The following is a 23,417-nucleotide window of genomic DNA, read 5'->3' on the forward strand; positions in this document are numbered from 1 at the left end:
ATAATGGAGATTGACATTATATATCTCTTCTATATCACAATCCTCAACATGTACCCTTACCCCGAATGTCAGTGTTCTTGATGAACTCCACTTGGTCCAGCAGATCCTTGACGGTGCGATCCAGCTTCTGGGTGTCCTCTTTGAGGGAGTCAAGTTTGGTGTTGGTGCTGTTGTCATCAGATGATACCTGGGCCAGCGCCTCCTCAGTGAGGTTCAGCTTGTTGCTCATCTTTTCCATTAGATCTCTTAAGAACATAAATATATCATAAAGAAAGAATACAGTACATAATTGGTTTTGATGCGGCTACAACAGTTTTTGCCATTAATGAATATTGTCATTGACCCATTCTGACCCCACTTACGTGGCCTGCTCCAGTAGCTGCTGTATCTCTGACAGTGGCTGTGTAGCCGGGTTCTGGGCCAGGATAGTTCTTATGGCCCCGGCACTCTGCTCCATGTTATCTATGGTGTGTTTATAGGGTCCGGTGATGCCGCTAGCCTTGATGGTGTTCACCTTGTTGACCAGCCTGTGGGTCTGATTGGTCAGCTGACCCACGACCAGGTCCCAGTCGGCGAAGCACTGGTGGCAGCGTTCGCAGTAGGGGAAGGTGCCAGAGTAGCCACGGGTGCAGACGTCACAGCGGGGACCAGACACGCCCTCCACGCACACGCAGTGACCGTTGGCCTTGTTGCACTGCTGCTCGGCGATGCCTCGCGAGTCACAGTCACATGCTGCAAGGCAACAGGAAACCAGTTACTACAATTTTTAATGCATGACTCAACTCACAAAACATCACTTTTTCCACAAGTCATTAGCATTTTCTTCCATCGTGATCAGTCAGTCACCCTCCAAAAGGTCCTGAATGGGAGGGAGACATTTCAAACAGCTTGGTGACATCCCTAGCCTTTTAAAATGATACATTTTAGCTAACAACATGCCATTGGAACACAGGAGTGATGGTTGCTGATAATGGGCGTCTGTACGCCTATGTAGATATTCCATAAGAAATCTGCCGTTTCCAGCTACAATAGTCATTTACAACATTAACAATGTCTACACTATTTCTGATCCTTTTGATGTTATTTTAATGGACAAAAAAGTAGCTTTTCTTTCAAAAACAAGGAGATTTATAAGTGACCCCAAACTTTTGAACGGTAGTGTATATTCACTGTCTTTGTCATTGGGTCAGTCCCACTTTTGTTAGTTTTTGGACAATAATTTCCTCCTCCCGGATGCAACCTTTCCAAGAAGTCAGTTCGTCAAATTTCTGCCCTGCTAAAGCTGCCCCGGTCAACTGTAAGTGCTATTATTAAGAAGTGGAAACGTCTAGAAGCAACAACGGCTCAGCCGCAAAGTGGTGGGCCCCAGAACGGGACCGCCGAGTGCTGAAGCGTGTAGCACGTAGAAACCATCAGTCCTCGTTTGCAAAACTGCCTCTGAAAGCAACATCAGCACAAGAACTGTTTGTTGGGAGCTTCATAAAATGGGTTTCCATGGCCGAGCAGCTGCACACAAGCCTAAGATCACCATGCACAATGCCAAGCGTTGGCTGTAGTGGTGTAAAGCTTGCCGCCATTGGACTCTGGAGCAGTGGAAATGTGTTCTCTGGAGTGATAAATCACGCTTCACCATCTGTCAGTCGGACGGACAAATCTGGGTTTGCCAGTAGAACGCTACCTTCCCAAATGCATAGTGCCAACTCTATAGGAGGGAGAATAATGGTCTGGGGCTGTTTTTCATGGTTCGGGCTAGGCCCCTTAGTTCCAGTGAAGGGAAATCTTAACGCTATAGCATCCAATGACATTCTAGACAATTCTGTGCTTCCAACTTTGTGGCAACAGTTTGGGCAAGGCCCTTTCCTGTTTCAGCATGACAATGCCCCCGTGCACAAAGCGAGGTCTATACAGAAATGGTTGTCGAAATCGGTGTGGAAGAACTTGACTGCCCCGCACAGAGCCCTGACCTCAACCCCATCAAACACCTTTGGGATGAATTGGAACGCAGACTGCGAGTCAGGCCTAATCGCCCAACATCAGTGCCCAACCTCACTAATGCTCTTGTGGCTGAATGGAAGCAATGTTTCAAAATCTAGTGGAAAGCCTACCCAGAAGAGCGGAGGCTGTTAAAACAGCAAAGGGGGGACCAACTCCATATTAATGCCAATGATTTTGGAATGAGATGTTCGACGAGCAGGTGTCCTCATACTTTATCATGTAGTGTATGTATTTAGCTAGGCTAAAGCCAGCTAGCTTCTACTAGCAAGGGAAGGTTACTCTTCCTTATTTTCACAAAATAAAAACACTTTTTTTTTTTTTTTAAATTCCCATCACCCTCTTGTGAATGGGATCATGCTACCAAAAGGTGTCCGCTACTCCAAAAATCCCATTCCACCCATGTGCACGCACGTAGATCAACAGAGTGAAGCTTGTAGTAACCTTTAGGGGGGGCTGGTTGAGTGAATAGGGTGGGATAGAGAGAGGGAGGAGGAGTGGTGGAGGAGGAGGAATGGAGAAAGAGGGAGATGTTTGCCCACTTCAAAGCCTCAGTGTGGAGCGTGTGGAGAACAAAAGGGCCACCATGGGCCACCCTACAGACTCTGCAAACAACCCTACATGGACAACGTGACATTCGGGGGTCTTTCTTTAAAACATTTTATGGGTCTAATAATAAAGACGTCATTTAACGGTAAAAATTAATTACCTTTTAATGTGGCATGAACACAACCAGTCATGATGCTTTCACCTGATTCTCAAACAAATCACACAAAGTAGGCTACCTGTGCATGTTTGTCCACTCCAACATAATCCAAACAGTGCAATCCATGAACACTCATTTGATGAACAGAAATAAACATCTGTTTACAAAACACCCCAAAAAAGTGCCTAATGACATTCGGCGATTGCCATTGATTAGGCCTACATTAATTGATGCGTCTTGCTGACAAATTTACCTTTTTTTTGTAGCCTGAAAAGTCAGGACACCTGAAATGGGTCTGAAACTGTCCGGGAAAAATGGGATTGTCATCCCAACACACACAGTCATTTTACTAGACTAGGCTACAATGTGTAGGCCTGTTAGTATGAGCTTCCAATAGGCCTACCGGTAACCAGTGACGGTGGTAGAAAAATAGGTGGGTAAACTCTGATTGCCGTTCATTGAATGCTTTGAGTCTTCACAGATTGTGACATAAAACACACCATTTATTTTGTAACATTAATTACATATATGACAGTGTTATTTGTCATTATTAAGCATTTAACAATTGAATTATGCACCAGGTAGCCTAGTGGTTAGTGCATTGGGCTAGTAACCAAAAGGTTGCTGGATCGAATCCCTGAGCTGACAAGGTAAAAATCTGCCGTTCTGCCCCTGAACAAGGCAGTTAACCCACTGTTCCCCGGTAGGCCGTCATTGTAAATAAGAATTTGTTCTTAACTGACTTGCCTAGTTAAATAAAGGGTAAATGTAAAAAATACAATAAAAATGTTTTACTTCTTCGCGATCTTGAAAAATGCACTGTAAGTATAACTATACCGACGTAACACTTCATTATGTTTTGCCGTGAAAACAGTTCTCATGGGTACATAAATCCAAAGTCATGTAGGCCTATGCCATTGCAAAATCGAATGCTTATAAGTGAGAGTCAACTATAGGCCTACTGTCATTAATGTTGGATAGATTGGATGCACACTGGTGTCTAGCTATAGGCTACTTGTCTAGTGACATTGACGACCATCATCAGCTGATCCATGAAAGAAAACAAATATTGCTAGAAAAAAATACAGCTGAATAAATGGTGTACTTCTTTTAGCCACGGACGGCACAGAGAACACCAACACCCTAGCGCACCTGAAAAACAAAGCGATGGGCGCTCTAAACAGCTGACTGACAACAGCAAACAACGGTAAATCAACAGATAAATGAATGCATTGGAGTAAAGGCATTCGTTATTTTTATCAAGGACGTGTCGCAAATAAATGACGAAAAGGAGCAAGTGCAAAATTTAAATCTAAGCGTTTAAAGGAGCTCAGCTGAGGCTGAAATTTGGCACTACTGAGTGGGCAGCAACATGAGCAGGGAGGGCGTTTGTGCAGACACATAGAACTAAATGGTTTAAACCGTGAGAGAGCGGTCGGGATGTTAGTTTGATTTGGAAGCTTTTATTTTCATATTTACCACTGTAAAACATATTTACCACTGCATTTTAAACAAATAGGAGAATGGTTAATTTAGCAGTATTTAGAGACACCCCCCCCCAAAAAATGTTTTGTTGCATTTAGGGGAACTAATGTCTCATTCAGGGGAGACAAAAGCTACTAATGCCAAGTAGCATTAGCTAGCGCTAATAGGCTGTACCTGCTCCAAAACGCCTGTAACGCCTATAGCTTGTTCTCCATCTTTTTAAATAATGAGCCAACATGTTTTCAGCACTTTTATTTCCATGACGGATCAAAACTTGTTTACTCACGCTCTCTCGTCTCTCTGCAGCAGACACATAGTGAGCCATACGCAGCATCGAATCGCAATACATAGAATCGTGAGAATCGCAATATATATCGTATCGGCACCTAAGTATCGTGATAATATCGTGAGGTCCCTGGCAATTCCCAACTTAGTTTTCTGAGAAAATTCTTCACCTCACTTTTCAATAAACACTTTCCAGAATATAGCTGGATCTATGTTGAAATACCTAAACCTGCCTCTATTCTTTCGTTTCTACACAGCATGTTGTATGTTACAGCACAGAGAAGATGATTGTGTGCAGGTAAGGGAGGGAATTTCCAGCGTTTTTTGTGTGACATGGATCCCCATATGGCTTCTATTCCTCTGCCTAGGCCTAGGGGTGGAGGGGGGCAGAGATGGTTGTAAACTACATCTTCCATGGTCTACAGTTGGAGCAGTCTTTCATCATGGGCCAACACACACACACTGTTTGGGACAAGGCTTTGATGTACAAGACGCAGTGGACATGGCTCCTACGGAAGTGTATGTAGGTTTTGCAGAAAGCAAACTGCCTTCAAATCACTGCAAAAGCCACACAAATGGCGGGATGGACAACTGTACAACGTTACACTCCACATTTGTAACATACTAACGAACTGCACCATTTGAAGCTAGTTTTATGTAATGTTTAGCTATTGGGCTGCTTCAGATTGGGGGTAAATCAATATGAGGTGGGGTAGACGAGGTAATCTGACATTGATGTTGTTTACCCGGATCACTCGGTTGTGCTCTGCCCAGCTAGTGTGGTTGCTGCGGAGAAGGAGTAGGTCAAAGGGGGGTGAGTGTAACTGGTGTGAAATGGCTAGCTAGATAGCGGTGTGCGCTAGCAGCGTTTCAATCAGTGACGTCACACGCTCTGAGACCTTGAAGTATTTGTTTCCCTTGCTCTGTGAGGGCCGCAGCTTTTGTGGAGAGATGGGTAATGATGCTTGGTGGGAGGCGGTTGTTGATGTGTTAATAGGGTCCCTGTTCTATCCCAGGTTGGGGCAAGGAGAGGGACTGAACCAACACTGTTACACAGCCTGCCGAGAAGTTCAACGTTTAAGTCCTATGTTAAAGCCATCAAAGTCATCTCGACACCTTTTGGTTTGATAATCACTTTCTAATTTCATTGTCAACAATGTATACAAAAGTTTGTGTTGACAAAAGTTTGAAGTAGATTCAACTACCACAGTGGACACTTCATACAGCGACTGCACATTTCGACTCAAGGGACTAGCCTACATCAGAAGCCAATTCATGTGTCCTTCAGTAGATAATTCAGCAGGCTGCTCTGCTCCGTTGATGCTACTCTGGGACAAAGAGTCCTTTGTGTCTGCAGCAGTCACTGTGTTGGACAGCCGTCCCTCCAACAGGACACCCCATCAGAACAAAGGTGCATTGTGGGGCACCGGCGGGATATTGGGAGGCTCAGACAGATCCCCCGCCTGTTTGTCATAGAAACACAGCCGCCGGGTGAGAGAGCACATCTGGCCTTAATATTGGCTCCCACAGTAAGGAGAGGATGCTGTGAGTTTCTCCACCATAGCTGAAACTCCTACACATTCCCATGATACGAAGCTAGGGGAATATGGCTGCTTGTGATACCGTAGTGATTAACACTAAAGGCCTCCTTTGCGTGTGTTGCAATTTAAAATTGTCGGGTTGGAGCTTTCTCACACACAAACGCACATAGACACATGCACATGCGCACGCACACACAAGATGACACATGCACATGCGCACGCACTGTCAAGATGTAGATTTAGTTAGTGTAGTGTAAGCACGAATAACTGCACTCCTTCTGATTGAGATCTGCCAACTCACCATTGCATTTCACTTCAGGTTCTCCCCAGAACAGCTCTCTGCACTCCCGACACGTTTTACCCCCAAAGCCAGGCTTACAGGAGCATTGGCCACTCAGCTGTGGACAAAATACATGCATAAATACTAGAAATGTGACCTTTAGGACCCAACAGAAGATTGGTGTGGTCGTGTGAGAACCCACCTCATTGCAGGAAGTCCCAAATGAGTGGTTGGGGTCACAGTCGCAGGCATCGCAGCCCGTCTCACTGGCCATGTTCCAGGTGTCGGGGGCACACTGGTCACAGTGCTGACCCACCACATTCGGTAGACACTGGCACTGCCCGCTGCCCAGATCACAGTGGCAGTCACCCACCGCCGGGCACGTGGCTGGATTGGTACCCAGGTGGTTACAAACACACTCTGAGGGAGAGAAGAGATGTTGCTAGCATGTTAGCAATTGGACAATGACAACTACTTCACCTCACATTGATACGACAAACGCATAACAAAGAAATGCAAGTGAACTTTTTTTACTCACTTCTGCAGTTTTGTGTGAGGGCATCTCCATAGTAACCCAGCTTGCAGCTGTGACAGCCCTGACCCTCGGTGTGATAGAGACATTTGAGACATTCACCCGTTCTGGCATTACAGGACTCCTGATCCAGCATGTCAATGTTGTTGTTGCACTGGCAGGGTTGGCAGTGCCCGCCGTTCTCATGGGGGTTTCCATAGTAACCTGGGGCACACTCCTCACACCTGGCACCTATAGGTGAGAGGGAAAGACCGAGGAAGAGAGAGGGAACGAGAGGTAAAGGGCGAAAGGGGAAAAAAAGTGCTTAATAACCCCTTCACCAAAATGATTGTCATCACTCACCTCTACAACAACAATCGATTCACCTGTCCACACTATCAGAAATAATGACTGCCTATATATTTACTTCCACAATAACATACTGTATGCCAGGGTTGTGCTCAATTTAGAATTTTGGAATTGACTCCCATCAACTCATGAGCTGAAATTCTAATTGAATTGGCCACACCCCACAGGATGTAGAATTTGAGTGACAGGAAGTATAATAGAATTCAGTGCAATTCAAAGAAATTCCAGTCAGTTATAGAACATGTTTAATTTAATAGGTCACACTTCCAGATACCAAAGAATATATCACTTTTCTCTGGAAGTAATGTTCAAATACTCTTTTAACCTTAGTGCTTAGAATAGGCAATTACATTTCATCAACCATTTCATTTGTTTTGCTTCTTTTTGAAGGCTTTAGGGTCAACTTGAGGGTTAAACTAATGTATTCTTGTAAATGTAGTATTTTCCCCACACTGAAGCAAATATATAATATAATAACTTATATTCACATACAGGTTTTGTTTTCCTTGATTACTAATTTTAAGTTTGTCCTGAAAATCAAAATGTTTCATCAATATTGTATATGCAAGTACAGTACCAGTGAAAAGTTTGGATACACCTACTCATTCCAGGGTTTTTCTACATTGTAGAATAATAGTGAAGACATCAAAACTATTAAATAACACATGGAATCATGTAGTAACCAAAAAAGTGTTAAACAAATCAAAATATATTTATATTTGAGATTCTTCAAAGTAGCCACCCTTTCTTTGTCTTGACGACAGCTTTACACACTCTTGGCACAACACATCAGCAATGCACAACAGTCAGTAAGCAGTTACACCAGCGGCCCCGGTGGAAATAAATGAGTAATACCAAAAGCTTACTTTGACTTGGAAAAGTTCCAGTGTTGTGTTGGAAAGGCATAGCCAGCTAGCTAACATAGCATCCCTCTGTTTGAGCAGGGTAGGCTAAACTAGCTAGCTGCATTTGCTAGCTAAGTAAGTGAAACTGAAAACAAATGAGAGTCTCTTTCTCTCTCTATTTCTCTCTTGCTGCTCCTTCATTTTGGAAGAAATGTATTTGTTAAATTGTTCAACTATTGTCTTTCTCTCTCATTGAGTCAACTACTTACCACATTGTATACACTGCAGTCCTAGCTAGCTGTAGCTTATGCTTTCAGTACTAGATTCATTCTCTGATCCTTTGATTGGGTGGACAACATGTCACAATTCATGTTGCAAGAGCTCTGATAGGCTGGAGGACGTCCTCCAGAAGTTGTAATAATTACTGTGTAAGTCTATGGAAGGGGTGAGAACCATGAGCCTCCTAGGTTTGTACTGAATTCAAAGTACCCAGAGGAGGACGGAAACTAGCTATCCTCCAGCTACATCATGAAGCTACCCTAAAGGGTGCTGTTGAGGCTACTGTAGACCTTCTTTGCATAATAGTGTGTTTAATCAGTTATTTGGTGATATGATTTATCTATCTAAAAAGGATAACTTTTTAAATGTTTTACAATTTAAATTGTTATGAAATTCAAATGAGGAGGATGGTCCTCCCCTTCCTCCTCTGAGGAGCCTCCACTGACATCTTGGAAAGTCACCCCAACCTTCAACATGAATGCATACAAATCTTCTGCTTCCTAAGGAACAAGTCTGAACATAGGAAGCAGGGAACAAGTATAATAAGTAATCCTGCCATGCTCCGCTAGTTTACTACTGTAGGTGCTCTATAAACCTTGGCAGGTGGTTGTTATTGGCTGCCTACCTCTGTACCCGGGGCTGCAGATACAGAACACCTGGTAAGGGGAGTCCAGACCGCGGTAACATCCACTGGCAAACTGTCGCCCGCTTCTGGGCCCATCCGGACACATACAGAGCCGACAATGGTCCCCTGAACCCAGGACGGGGTCGCCATAGTAACCATCCAGACACCTGTAGGGAAAAGGCAAAAGATGGTATCTATCACTGTATCATTCACATACATATCTTTATCATAAACAACACCAAAACAAATCAAAGTTGTCAAGTGGCTTTAGGCTACAGGGAGATTTAGGCGACCGACTCACTTCTAAGGACCAATTCTAATGCCTACCCATCCAGCCATACACCAATGAGCCTCCTTAACCATTGACGCCTGACTCCTCAACCCACATTGACCCCTGGCTGACCTCTCGCAGTTGTGTCCGGTGGTCTGTTCTCGGCAGCCCAGGCATTTTCCGGAGTAGGGGTCGCACTGCTCTGTGTGGCCGTTGCAGGTGCAGAGGCGACAGTTGGGGAAGCCCCAGTGACCCGGCAGACAGCGGTCACACTGACGGCTGTATGCCCCGGGGATACACACACACTGGCCTGTGGCCTCGTGGCAGAACGCATCCTTCGATCCCTGGGGATTGCAATCACAGGCTGGGGGGAGAGAGGAAGAGGGCAAAGGGAGTGATAAGTACCAGACTCAGTGCCTGTAATTATGCATTACTGACATGGCAGCCTTTTTCATTTCAGTCAAACTTACGTCTGCAGCCGCTGGGTCCGAACAGGTAGGTGCCAGGGGCACACTTGTCACAGTTCCTGCCCACCACGTTGGGGCGACACTGACACTGCCCGCCGCTGGCGTCACACACCGTGCTGAGGGCGCCCTGCGGGTCACACTGGCATGCTGGAAAAACGGAGACAGGAGGAAACGGTAAAGACAAAGTGAGGGAATGGGCTTAAAAGTGAGTTGAACACACAATCTGGAATTATTTGTTCAAAAATGGGGGCAATAGTTGCTGCTGCTACACAAGTAAGGTATTTCACCCAAACAGTTTTGAATATTGTACATAAAACCCTGGTTAACCATTTGTCTCAATATATTTTGCCTCAATATATCTTGCCTTTGACATACTGACAAAGGTTTGTTTCATTAAGGGCGACTGAGGAATTTCATCCACAACACCTTCTATATCTATCACACTGACAGGCTCACAAAGGGACCATATCCTTCAACAGATGTGTGGAAAGAGAGAGAGGGGTACCAGACATTCCATAGAGGACAGTGAGTCCATGAGTAGAGGAGAGAGACGAGTGAAATGGCATTCACTAGGTCGTGTCAGGGGAGGGGGATTTTAGGCAGGCATGGGAATGTGTGTGGGTGCGCACGCGCGCGCAAGCTTAAATACATGCAACCGCAGAGTGTGAGTTTTGTGTCCCTATATGAACTAAACATCCCCCAAGGTTCTTCCTGGATAGCGGGTAATGATATGCTCTGAGCCAGACTCTGCCAAAGCCTGGACTCTTTCAACACTATCCTCTGAAGTCTCTATGCTGTCCTCATAAATCAAAACACGCCTGGGACTTCTGAAACACATCTAAACAACTGTGGCTTAAAGCTAGAATTTAAACAATAACAAAGCGGTCACCCTGTCTGCGTCTGGTAAAAAGCAGAGGGATGGGCCTGGTGAAATGTAACCACTTTAAAAAATAGATTAACAGTGCTATGGATGCAAGGATTGACCGTCCATGATATAAACATATAGTTGTAACCATGTTTTGAGGCTATAACCCACAGGGCACAGATGTCAGTTTCAACGTCTAGCTTTGATTTACCTTCGGTTGAGTTGTCAACTAATGTGAATTCAGTGTGAAATCAACAACCATCATTGGATTAAAGTGAAAAGTTTGTTGAGAAAAAGACAATGTCCTCACTTTGATTACTTTTTGCAAATCCAATCAGTTTTTTTGTTGAAATGATGTGGAAACAATGCTGTTTCAACCACTTTTTCCCCCAGTGGGACATTGTTTCTTTACATGTACATTAAAAAACATTGGAGTAAAACAAGCTTCTATTTTGGCTTCTGATGGGGTACGACAGTTGAACTAAACTCATGAGACATTTAGAAGTTCTATCCTTCAGGAATCATGGGTATATATCATTCATTTATGTCCAAACATGGCTGAAGCAACTAAGGATTCCAACTTTAATAACGGGATACCACACCAATGTGAGGACCTTCAGATCTAAGGGAGGTGAACTAATCTGTGGGCTAGATTATTGCACACAGACCTTGAAGACCGTGGTTTAGACGTTCTGATCTTTATCATCTGCTAAGACTGGGGTAAGACTTAAATGGGACCTTACGCAACCAAATTGGCTTTGTGAAGACATGCAGCATTGTGCAGAAACTACATCTGTGCAGGACACCTCAAACAACCTCCACGTGGGACCTCAAACAACCTCCACGTGGGACCTCAAACAACCTCCACGTGGGACCTCAAACAACCTCCACGTGGGACCTCAAACAACCTCCACGTGGGACCTCAAACAACCTCCACGTGGGACCTCAAACAACCTCCCCGTGGGACCTCAAACAACCTCCACGTGGGACCTCAAACAACCTCCACGTGGGACCTCAAACAACCTCCACATGGGACCTCAAACATCCTCCATATGGCAATTGAGACAAGATAATGCGACTTCCACAGCTGGGAGGATTTTATAATATGTACAGCATTCCTACAGACAACGAATACAAAGCCAATCAAAGAATATCACACTTATTTCAATCCTAACAATTACTTCTCTTCACCTAGACATCTAACTACAGTATTATGTTGCAAAATAGGTACCGTCATATAGAGTATGGCTTTGTTATAAATGTCTTTAGTTTTTGCCGACCATGAGTGAGAAAAATTCACCTCGAAGATAGAGTATTTGGTTCTATTATATATTTGATATTATGCTATACTCTTCTATTCTAAATCAGACCACCTGTGTAAAAACTTTGATACGATAGCAGAAACCCTGCATAAGCTATAGCCTGTCAGTAGAGACAAGTTCTCACTCCGTCTGACATGGAAGGAGATTTACTGCTGCGGCGGGCTGAGAAAGTTCCTGTACGGGCATTTCAGGATCCGAGAGGGTCTATAATCAAGCTACAGGTCCATACATGAGGAGATTATAGAGAGATAGAGACGTAGTGCAACTGTTGACGAGTGGCATGGGCCGGAAACCGGAGATGACTGCAATATGCCAGAGACACCGGAGGGGATACAGTACAGAATGACAGAGGAATGACAGGAAAGGAAATGAAAGGAATGGAAACTGCTGATGTATTAGAGGAGAGACCGAGGCTGTTAGTGTAGACAGTCTATGGGGAGATTGACTGATGATGATTGCCAGACAGAGGGGGCAGGTCAACGTTGGAATTCAATTCAGGCGTTCCAAAACAATGTCCACCACATGCAAACTTTAGGACAAAAACTAGAGTTGAATATTTTCCAGGTATTTTACAAAATGTTCCATCCCGAGAATAAATCACTTTTCTACCGGGTAACCTGCTATTTCCCGCCAAAACGGGAAGTGTCTTTTTAAAAGCATATTAAGAATATATAGTGCCTTCGGAAAGTATTCAGACCCCTTGACCTTTTCCACAAAAAAACAGAAATGTCACATTTGCATAAGTATTCAGACCCTTTACTCAGTACTTTGTTGAAGCACCATTGGCAGTGATTACAGCATCGAGTCTTCTTGGGTATGACCCTACAAGCTTGTATTTGGGGAGGTTCTCACAGCTATTTTCAGGTCTCTCCAGAGATGTTCAATTGGGTTCAAGTCCGGGCTCTGGCTGGGCCACTCAAGGACATTCAGAGACTCCAATCAAGTTGTAGAAACATCTCAAGGATAATCAATGGAAACAGGATGAACCTGAGCTCAATTTCGAGTCTCATAGCACAGGGTCTGAATACTTAAGTAAATAAGGTATCTGTTTTTTATTTTTAATACATTTGCAAAAATGTCTAAAAACCTGGTTTTTCTTTGTCATTATTGGGCATTGTGTATAGATTGATGAGGAAAATATTTTTATTTAATCCATTTTAGAATACGGCTGTAATGTAAGAAAATGAGGAAAAAGTCAAGGGGTCTGAATACTTTCCGAATGCACTGTATATGCCTATATCAATCTTGAACAGGATTATATATTTTGGATGCAATTTGAATGGAATTGAGAGACTGTGGGAGAGTGCTCGCGCATGCACTGATTTAAAGCAACAATATTTGAGTGATAGGCTGTTTTAAAACTGCAGCTGCAATTAAAAACAACCATCTTTACAAATAAAATTACAATTACAATTAAAAAATAAGGTGACCCCCGAAATCCAGGTGGAGATGTGTAAATTGGCAAGCATTCAGTCTTTATATTACTGTAGCGTAGGCTACGCTGCAGCAAATGTAGGCCTACCTGTCACAAGAAAAAAAGTTACCATGATGAGATGATAGGTCTACATGTCTAGTGAACTGCGCTCCATACTGAGATGGGCTGTATTTCCCCACACTGAGTGTTGATGATTGATCATGCAGAGAGTGGAGAGAGGGCCGTAGACACATTTATTATAATTGACTGGTTTCTCGCAGTTATTTATCCCGGGAAAAGGGAGTGGTTTTGGGTGGTAAATCTCGGTAACCGGGTTCCCGTCATTCAACCCTAACAAAGACCTTTAGTTAAGAAACACATACATGAGCGTACAAGTATGTTGAAGAATATTTCACTGTTGGAGTGTGGTCCCATACCTTTAGCTCCCTGGTGCAGCAGAGCAGATACGCTGAAGATGAAGTTACGGCAGATGTCTGTGGAGGGGGTCTTCACTACGCTCTGGCTGTTCTCCAGACAGCGGTAACGCTGGAACGTGTCCCAGGCACTGTTGGTGGCCACGTCACCTCCCACAGAACCAGTGAAGATCTCCAGGTTCTTACAGTGGGGCATCAGCACAATCTACAGACGGGGAAGAGAGATACAGAAGATGGATTGAGATTTAGCATGGAGTCAATCCTAATATGAAATCCGAGTAGCTGACATTTCTGCGTAAATCTACAATTGACATTGATGGGTATTTTAAGGAAAAGTCAGAGTTGTGTGTGTGCGTGGGAGAACTAACCGAGTCGATGAGTGTATATGGGGACTGAACGTCACTGAGTGCAGAGTAGAGGGGCAGGCTCAGACGAACAGTGTAGTTCATCCCTGCCTCGAAACACACTGGTCTGGGGAGCACCACGTATCTGAGGAGACAAGAAAAAGATGGCTTTCAGAAAATAACACACTTTTTCAAACACTCCCTATGACACACACACTAAACCTGTGTTCCCAGTGTGCTCCGGGGGAACCTCCACGGTGCATACACAGAGTACACCTAGTACACAGACAGAGGCCATCACTCACTCTCACATGCACACTCACTCTCCCAAGCATTTTCGCTACACTCGCAATAACATCTGCTAACCGTGTGTATGTGACCAATACCATTTGATTTGACCAGTCACCCACCAGTCCCCCCTCCCACCAACACATACACACAGACAGAGGCGGTGTGTGTTCACCGTGATCCGGGGTGAAGGGATATCATCTGGTTGTCGTCATCAGGCATGGTGTTGGCACAGCGACTGTCTGCTGAAATCAAACTGGGCCGCATCACCGTCATCAACACCTCCTCCCACTGGTCCGGTAACTACACCAACACAACAGGTACATAGACATAAACAGGTAAACAAGGGTAGGGACATGGCCCCATGAAGATGGAGGGATATGTGATATGTGCTGAGGCTGACCTGAGGCTCGTAGCGGATGAGGACGTCGTACTCCATGGAGTGGGGGATGTTGTCAATGGAGAACTCCAGGTAGGCCCCCTCGGGAACGTTGACAAAACCTATCCCTGTCCAGGTGGGGCTACGGTCCTGCGGGCGAGGTCTCTGCACTACTGTCAAACCCTGGAGGAAGAAGAGAGGGAGAGAAAAATAGAGGGTGAGAAAGACAAAAGGTGAGTAGGCGTAGCGGACATGAATCGACCATGATCACGTGATGAGGTAGCCCCAGAGTCTTCTCTAGGCCCAAGAGGGAAATCCTCATGGCCTAATGTTGGTTGCTCCCATGGGAGACCTGGGTTCATATCCCGTGTGTTGCATTGGTGCCCAATGTGGGGTGGTCTCTCATGGGGAAGGAGGTCAAAGGGTGGTGAATGTAGTGGACATATGATGAGGTAGCCCCGAATGTGAACTTTCCTCTTGGTCTAAGATGTTGGTTGCTGCCGTGGGAGGTCCAAGTTCATATCCCGCGTGTCACATAGGGATCACCACCGACCCCATAGGCCTTAGAAGAAGAAAGTCAATAACCAAAGGTAACTCACAGGTCCAAACTTGGCGTCCTCGGCCTCGTAGGTGTAGTGGTCCAGGGCGATGAAGTAGAAGCCTGACTCCACCTGGTCACAGCGCCGGCCAAACATGTGTTCTCTACACGCACACTGGCCAGTCTCCTGAGAACAGCTGGAGTCAGAGAGAGGACAAGGAACGAATGTTAAAGACTGAGTTTAAAAGTTTCGACATCGACATCCACCACTGCTTTTGATACAGACTTTTGTGGCTGTATCAAAAGCAGTGGTGGAAAAAGTGCCCAATTGTCATACTTGAGTAAAAGTAACTTTGACATATTGGGCAGCTTTTGTTTTGGCGATACAATACATGTTTTAACTTCCAACTCACTATTAACGAACAGGTAAACCGTGTCAAAATGCCTTAAAATTGTTTGAAAGTTCGAGGATGCTACGCAGACGCGTCTTGTTAGAACTTCGCCATTGCCAGCAGTCTCAACTGTCATACTTGAGTAAAAGTAAAGTTACCTTAGTAGAAAATGACTCAAGTAAAAGTGAAAGTCAGCCAGTAAAATACTACTTGAGTATTAGGTTTTCCCAAAAGTACATTTAATTGTTAAAATTTACTGAAGTATCAAAAGTAAAAGTATAATTATTTCAAATCCCTTATATTAAGCAAATCAGACAGCACCATTTTCCATAGTTTTTTTTTTACGGATGGTCAGGGGCACATTCCAACACTCAGTCCGCCAGATCAGAGGCAGTAGGGATGACAAAGGATGTTCTCTTGATAAGTGTGTGAATTGGACAATTTTCCTGTCCTGCTAAGTATTCAAAATGTAACTAGTATGTTTGGGTGTCAGGGAAAATGTATGGAGTAAAAAGTACATTATTTTCATTGGGAATGTAGTTAAGTAAAAGTTGTCCAAAATATAAATAGTAAAGTAAAGCACAGATACCCAAAAAAACGAGTTAAGTAGTAGTTTAAAGTATTTTTACATAGGTACTTTACACCACTGATCAAAAGAAGAAAGTATGAAGAATTTGTAAAGTAAATTGGGTAACAGACAGGCATTTAGATTAGAGAATTAGAGATGTTAACTTTGAACTCACTCGTTATTAAGGGCTCCACCCAGGTCACAGTCACATGGTCTGCAGCCATCCATATCATTGCTGAGCCCCCAGTGCTGAGGCTGTAGGATATACACACACACACACACACACACACACACGCACGCACGCACGCACGCACACACACAAAGCACATTGTTAAAAACACTCCTTTAATTGCACGTTGTTAACGACCTCCCACTATGTTTCACCGCAAAAGCTGTTTCCAAGCTGTAGACTGATGTACCAGTCTCTTTACAAGATTTACAGCCCTGGTGACGACTAAACCAAGCCACCAAAAAACACTTACAGAACATATGTAGCAGATGTGTAACTAGCTGGCTAGTGAAGCGCTAGTGGCCATGGTGATCGTAAGTCAACTGACTCTCACATAGTGACAGGGCTAACTCTTTGATCTCTCAGTTTGCACAGTTGACTTCGAGTACAGAGTGTTGTGTACAAAGTAGGTAAATCATAATAGGGTTCCTTACCATACACTGGTCACAGTCTCTCCCTGTGACCAGGCTTTTGCAGAAACAATCTCCTGAGTCTGTGTGACACGGACTCCCTCCAGGAACTGTCCCCAGGGTATTACAGGTGCAGGCTGGGAAAAACAACCAAGAGTAGTTATTCCAATAAAATGCTGAAATACACAGCTTGAAAAAGCCTATGCAAGGACTTGGAAAAACCCAAGACGTGTGCGTGAATGTGCGTATGTGTCTTTACCCAGGCAGCCCAGAGGGTGGTCACCCAGGCCATAATGGGCCTGCTGGCACTGGTCACAGCGCTCTCCCTCCACATTGGGTTTGCAGCGACACTGGCCAGTGATCAGTCCGGACGACACATCAGTCATCCTGTCACAGATCCCGCCATTCAGAGAGCCCACCGGATCACAGTTACATGCTACGAAGAGATGGGAATCATCAGGAACATTGAGTTAGGAATTATTATGTAAAATGGGGTATTGTGCATGGAACTAGTTGAGTAGAAAAGCTGCCATGGTGACAAGCTAACAGGACGAAGAAAGAAATGGTCAAGGTCAATATCAATGTGAGGTATTTGATATTTTCCTCTTGATGAAGGGAATATACTGTAACTTCTGAAGGTTATTTGAAAATCTGCTTCAATAATTTGCGTGCTTAACTGTAGCTATCTACGGGCTAACAAAATGACCAAACTTAAAACAAAAGCGTAGAAAAAAAGGCTTACAAAGGAATAACGGAAGTTCTCTCACACACCACACATACACAAGGACTCCAAACACTGGAGACAAATGTGAAAACCCTAACAAGCCCATTATTCACACATCAACGCAGACTGCAATGAAGTTCTCCCTAGATGCTAAGCTGAGGCCAGTTATGCATCTCCAGCGGCCTACCCAGAGAGCCATGAAAGGGGGGGGAGGTGACACATGAGAAGGGTCTCTTCTACACCATACAGTGGTTTGGGATTAAAAGACCACACTGCTTTGGCTGATATAGCCTTCAAAGCCCAGGTGTTCTCGCTCAGATCCAGATCACAGAGGCAGGATCAAAGATCCAGATTGCAGAGCCAGATCGCAGATCCAGACGGGACGAAGGGAAAATGTGAAACATCTATATTTCTAAAGAGAGACAGACAGAGTCATGGACGAGATGAGGAGGAGTGGGGGGGGTGGAGCAAATTGGCGGAGAAGCGTACAAGGATGGAGGTAGAGGTGAAGAAGCAGAGGTTCAAGATGTGGAGGAGTAACGGGGGAGAATATAACAAGGGTGGATGGAGCTAGAGAGGTGAAGGCTGGGTTTGGATGGTGGGGTGTGGAGGGGAGGGGAGCCGTAGGGGGGGGGTTGGAGTTGGAGGCTCGACCTACATTCACAGATGCTGGGGTCGCGGATGTCCCTCTCTGGGTGCTGGTAGTAGAAAGGCTTGCACTGTTCACAGTTGTGACCCATGGTGTTGTGCTGGCACTCGTCACACACACCGCCGCTCACATTACCCGTAGAGACGTAAACTGCCATGTCGAAGTGACACGAGCCTGAGTGCTGGTTACAGTTACACTCTGCAGAGAGAGAGAGCGAGCAAGAGAGAGACAAAGGCAAGCAGACAACGTTGATTCACAGTGTTTATAAAAAGCTTGTTGGACAGTTGTTAACTGACTGAGCAGACACTGCAGCCTGTCATCACAATCAATTATAAGGGGACCACAAGCTATAATATTTCCCTCTAGCAACAAAAAAATATGTTAGGGTAAAGTGGCATACTTTTACAGGCGTTGGTGTTGCGTCCCTTGGCTGGTCTCCAGGGCAGCTCGTGGTAGAAGTCCTGACACTTCTCACAGTTTAGCCCCATGGTGTTGTGGTTGCACATACAGTGGCCATGGACCTTAGGAAAATCATTCAGAAACGGAGGCGTGCAACTGAATTAGACATTTACTAAGCACTTATAAGCAGTGAATATGCCATTACTTAATCTCTTATTCATGTGCATGAACTACGAACACAAATGATCTATTGATATCACCCTTAAATGATTTCACAGGCCATATTCAGGGTTCAATAGTGTAGTTCAGGGACCTCTCAACTACTGTGCAGAGACCCAGGCCTCTGGTGGAACAGTGGTATTTGAATTAGCTTCCCTTGGCCATTATGGTCAATTACAGCTGAGATATCAGTGCAAAAGCAAGGGGAAACTGCAGACAAAAGGAACAGTTGCTCGAGATATCGTTTTTCCTCCAGCTCTATCCGTGTATTCCCCTTCCAGATGGCAGCAGGACATGTTCACAGTGTTGGCTAGCTTTCATCTGGTTTGCAGACAAATGACAATACGCAGACAGACAGACAGACAGACAGACAGACAGACAGACAGACAGACAGACAGACAGACAGACAGACAGACAGACAGACAGACAGACTCGGATCCGGTTAAAATGATCAAACTAACAATTAAATAATAAAACCTTCAACAAAATAGCAGATACGTGCCAAGTTTGGTGTCGTAATAACAGCCACTATGCCACTCTTATGACAGGGTTATGTAGCTTTTATGTTAGGCCTCCTCAGGCAAGGTGTTACTGTATCTAGTTTTGTTTTTAAGACATTTTAATGTGAGGGAATCAATTTGAAAAACACTGCAAAACGACTGAGAGGAAGAGGAAAGTAAACAGGGTTCCCTCTTTCCTGGTGAATAGGCTGTATAATAAACGTGACCAAAAGACAGAGTAGCCTTTCCGCAGACAGACAGACAGGCCGTAGCAGAGACCAAACAGGAACTGCAATGTTTCCCTTTTTCTCTCCAGAGCATACACACAGACAAACACGTACACACACAGACACATGCTGTCCGCAAATACACAAACAGTGTCCCAAGCCCACACAGACGTAGACCCACACGCTCTCGCCAACACAAACACAATTGTTCTTAAAACGACAACATACTCATACACACACACACACACACACACACACACACACACACACACACACACACAAAATGCACAAATGTCCACACATAAGGACACCTGATGAAAACTACAACAATCTTATCAGGGAGAACTCACCATGCCCTCCACTCCATCCCCAGCCCCAGCCCCGTCGACGGGGGCGCACTCGGAGGCGTGTCCGTAGCAGAAGCAGTTACCACGGACCACCATGTCGTAGACAGCGTAGTAGTACTTCTCCTTGATCTCCATGCGGGAGTCCAGCAGGTTGTCTCCCAGGGTGTGCAGCTTGGTGAACTTCACCCTCAGGTTGGTGATCTTCAACATGTCTGAATCGTTCGGAGACATGTGTTAGCCGTTAGCTTGTAGATTATTAGCCCTGCGGTCATTATGCGTAATAATTGTGTTTTGCAGTTCTAGTTGGCTAATAGGCAACACATAGCTGGTATTTGCCAAAATAAAAGGGAAGGATCAAAAAAACAGCTTCCTAGCAGATATAAACCATTAAGTACACGTATCGTCACTGGAACTTACTTTGGATTCTGGGGCTGTAGGGATCTTCAATACGGAAAGCTGGATCCAAAACTCGGAAGATGACCTACAGAGACAGTCACTGCGATTACACCCGACTTTCAATGGCTTCTTTCCTCTCAAGACATCCAGCATATTGTGTCATGTATGTGATTAGTTATTACTTAGCTACAACAAATTACTTGACATACACTGAGTGTACAAAACATTAAGAACAACTTCCTATTATTGAGTTGCACCCCACCCTCCTCAGAACAGCCTCAATTCGTCGGGGCATGGACTCTACAAGGTGTGGAAAGCGTTCCACAGGGATGCTGGCCCATGTTGACTCCAATTCTTCCCACAGTTGTGTCAAGTTGGTTGGATGTCCTTTGGTTGGTGGACCATTCTTGATACACATGGAAAAATGTTGAGCTGGTGCGCCTGACACCTACTACCATACCCCCTTTCAAAGGTACTTTAAAATCCTTCTTTAACCTGTCTCCTCCCCTTCATCTACACTGATTGAAGTGGATCTAACATGTGACATCAATAACATTTACATTTTAGTGATTTAGCAGATGCTCTTATCCAGGGCAACTTACAGAAGCAATTAGGGTTAAGTGCCTTGCTCAAGGCCACAGACAGATTTTTCACCTAGTCGGCTCAGGGACTCAAACCAGTGACGTTTCAGTTACTGGCCCAACGCTCTTAACCACTAGGCTACCCGCCACTTTCACCTGGAGTCACCGGGTCAGTCTATGTCATGGAAAGAGCAGGTGTTCTTAATGTTTTGTAAACACAGTGTATAAACCAATCATTGATAGAATTTAGACTCTCTCAAAACTCGGTAATTCAGAACACACACCTCTCCCTCTGTCGACGGCTCTATGTCGGAGTAATGCGAATCGCAGATGATGTCATCCACTTTCTGCATGGGCCCCGGGGATATGGCAGGGTATGCCGCCGCGCAGTCGTATGCAAAGTAGCGGTACACTTGCCAGTTCTTCCCAAAGTCAGCCGAGCGCTCAATCACCATAGCAGCAGGCCGGAAGGTCTGTCGTGGAGAAGAAACCATACTTATTCACTTTGATGATATACCTTCACACTGAGGTTACTACCAGCAATTTGACCAGGAGTACATCTGGAAAATGGCTAACGTTTTCTAAACTAACATAATTCGCTGTAATCAAAGATGACGTGCCATGAGAGAACACAGGTGCGAACTAGCTAATAAAATGATATACTACAATACCATAATTACAATGAAAGTTGAGTCATACTATGTGAACATGTTGATGTTGAACGATCTGTGAACAACAGGGGCAGATTCTGGCATGTTCCTTTACATCCTTCTTATGAGAAGCTGCTAGCCATTGGGAATGTCTGTTACAGTACATTTATTCATAACTGGAACTTTTGCATTTGTCACACAGGATTGATGACACAGTTGAGTTGAATATTGGCTGTATTTCAAAAGTACTTTTACACAGCATGAATAGGCTGCAATTGTGAGTCAAGTTATACAGGCTAGATCTGTGTGGAGCGGACAATCCCGGACGGGAGGGCGGTCTGTTCCACATTCCTCAGGCTCACACACAGCTGGGGGGATGTGTGTGTGTGTGTGTGTGTGTGTGTGTGTGTGTGTGTGTGTGTGTGTGTGTGTGTGTGTGTGGGGGGGAGACCTCCCAGGCCAAGTCTTGTGCTAATCTCCTGAGTAGACAGGCCAGCCAGCATCCCCTTACACATTACCCATGCTCCCCCATAGTGAGCGCTCTGACCCAGCATCTCCATTGGTTACCTTGAAGGTCATGATGAGGTGGGTGAAATGAAACTCCGCCTCCAAGTTCAGCTGGATGGTCACTTTCTCAAGACCTGGGGAGAAAAGAAGGAAGAGGGGGGAAAAGAGACAGAGAGGAAAAGGAGAGAGGGACATTTAAAAAAAGAGGTGGCCAAAAATGGAAAAGGGGAGGGAGAGATAGAGGGGCCAGGGAAGAGAAAGGGTCAAAAGGCAAGTGAAGAATAGAATTACAAAAAGTTATGAAGTCAGAGAGGGTGAAACGGATGGAGAGAGGAAGGAGAAAGAAAAAAAAGATATATAGTTTACAGGGTTCCACTTGAGCCAAGCATAACACAATCTGGAATGGTTAACACTACACGACTCTTCCCAGTGCTTCCTCTAGACCGGAACACTTGCATTAACTATTTGACTCTCCCTCCATAGTCTAATCATGGTTGGTTCCATTCTATAATATCAATCTCACGGCTGCCCTTCTGATTCCTGACATCCATCTTCTTTGCCACAAAATTACGCTGTGGGTTTTAAGCATAACCACTGGGCAGTTAAACAGCAAATAACAACATAACTGTTCCAAATGTCCCTATTTCTTTGGTAAAACTAATGTCAAGCGGCTATGTTTATTGAGTAGCGAAAGGAGCAATAAGAGCAACAACAAGCCACCACGTGTTCCAACAGACTATAAATGATGTATGCATTACAACAACATAAGGCAACTAAGTAAGTAATAATACGCTTTCTAGCAACGATTGTTGAATTTCAGTTTTACAGAGGGTTTGGGGAAAACCTTTTCTGTGCTTACGTACGTAAGAGGTTGTGTTTTGGTCTGGGTCATACATTGCCAATGTTGGAGCGGATCTAGTACGGTAATGTCTGGATTATGAATGAAAATTCCCTGCCTCTTTTCCAACCCCCATCGGTGGAGTTGGCCGCTATTCCTCCACCAAACTCCTATCAGATGACTTTCTGGATCCAATATCCTTGCAGCACTTTTTGGGAGTTAACTCTTTCAAGGCAAGGTGTATTTGGGATATCAAAATTCTTATTTAAAAAAAGGTCCAATGCAGCCGTTTTTATTTCAATATCAAATCATTTCTGGGTCACAATTACCTTACTGTGATTGTTTTCAATTAAAATGTTCAAAGAGTAACAAAAAAAGCTTCTTAGCAAAAAGCACTTTCTCAAGCAAGAATTTTTTAAGAACTGTATGGGAGTCGTCTGAGTGAGGGACCTAATTGGAGGAGCCTAATGGGAGGGATATGTAACCAATAACTCTCTTTGTTATTGGTCTATTAACTTATATCGCCTGGTATTATCATCAT

The 23,417-nt window shown here is 44.5% G+C and overlaps 1 protein-coding gene across 1 annotated transcript in view; it reads right to left on the minus strand.

The window, feature by feature from the left end:
• Positions 1 to 23,417, minus strand: part of LOC106573246 (laminin subunit beta-1-like) — a 33,681-nt gene that overhangs the window by 4,264 nt on the left and 6,000 nt on the right. Inside the window, exons 4-25 of the mRNA XM_014148143.2 lie at positions 22,099 to 22,172; positions 21,166 to 21,354; positions 20,322 to 20,385; positions 19,908 to 20,116; positions 18,613 to 18,733; positions 18,222 to 18,410; positions 17,099 to 17,275; positions 16,864 to 16,976; positions 16,376 to 16,455; positions 15,302 to 15,437; positions 14,727 to 14,885; positions 14,499 to 14,626; positions 14,060 to 14,180; positions 13,695 to 13,896; positions 9,660 to 9,803; positions 9,322 to 9,553; positions 8,919 to 9,085; positions 6,828 to 7,052; positions 6,492 to 6,709; positions 6,311 to 6,407; positions 363 to 732; positions 61 to 245 (exon numbers count right to left, since the gene is read on the minus strand). Of these exons, the coding sequence (XP_014003618.1) occupies positions 61 to 245; positions 363 to 732; positions 6,311 to 6,407; positions 6,492 to 6,709; positions 6,828 to 7,052; positions 8,919 to 9,085; positions 9,322 to 9,553; positions 9,660 to 9,803; positions 13,695 to 13,896; positions 14,060 to 14,180; positions 14,499 to 14,626; positions 14,727 to 14,885; positions 15,302 to 15,437; positions 16,376 to 16,455; positions 16,864 to 16,976; positions 17,099 to 17,275; positions 18,222 to 18,410; positions 18,613 to 18,733; positions 19,908 to 20,116; positions 20,322 to 20,385; positions 21,166 to 21,354; positions 22,099 to 22,172 (3,600 nt within the window). The remainder of the gene's footprint in view (positions 1 to 60; positions 246 to 362; positions 733 to 6,310; positions 6,408 to 6,491; positions 6,710 to 6,827; positions 7,053 to 8,918; positions 9,086 to 9,321; positions 9,554 to 9,659; positions 9,804 to 13,694; positions 13,897 to 14,059; positions 14,181 to 14,498; positions 14,627 to 14,726; positions 14,886 to 15,301; positions 15,438 to 16,375; positions 16,456 to 16,863; positions 16,977 to 17,098; positions 17,276 to 18,221; positions 18,411 to 18,612; positions 18,734 to 19,907; positions 20,117 to 20,321; positions 20,386 to 21,165; positions 21,355 to 22,098; positions 22,173 to 23,417) is intronic.

The sequence above is a fragment of the Salmo salar genome, chromosome ssa16 (genome assembly GCF_905237065.1).
Source record: "Salmo salar chromosome ssa16, Ssal_v3.1, whole genome shotgun sequence".
Taxonomy (NCBI): domain Eukaryota; kingdom Metazoa; phylum Chordata; class Actinopteri; order Salmoniformes; family Salmonidae; genus Salmo; species Salmo salar.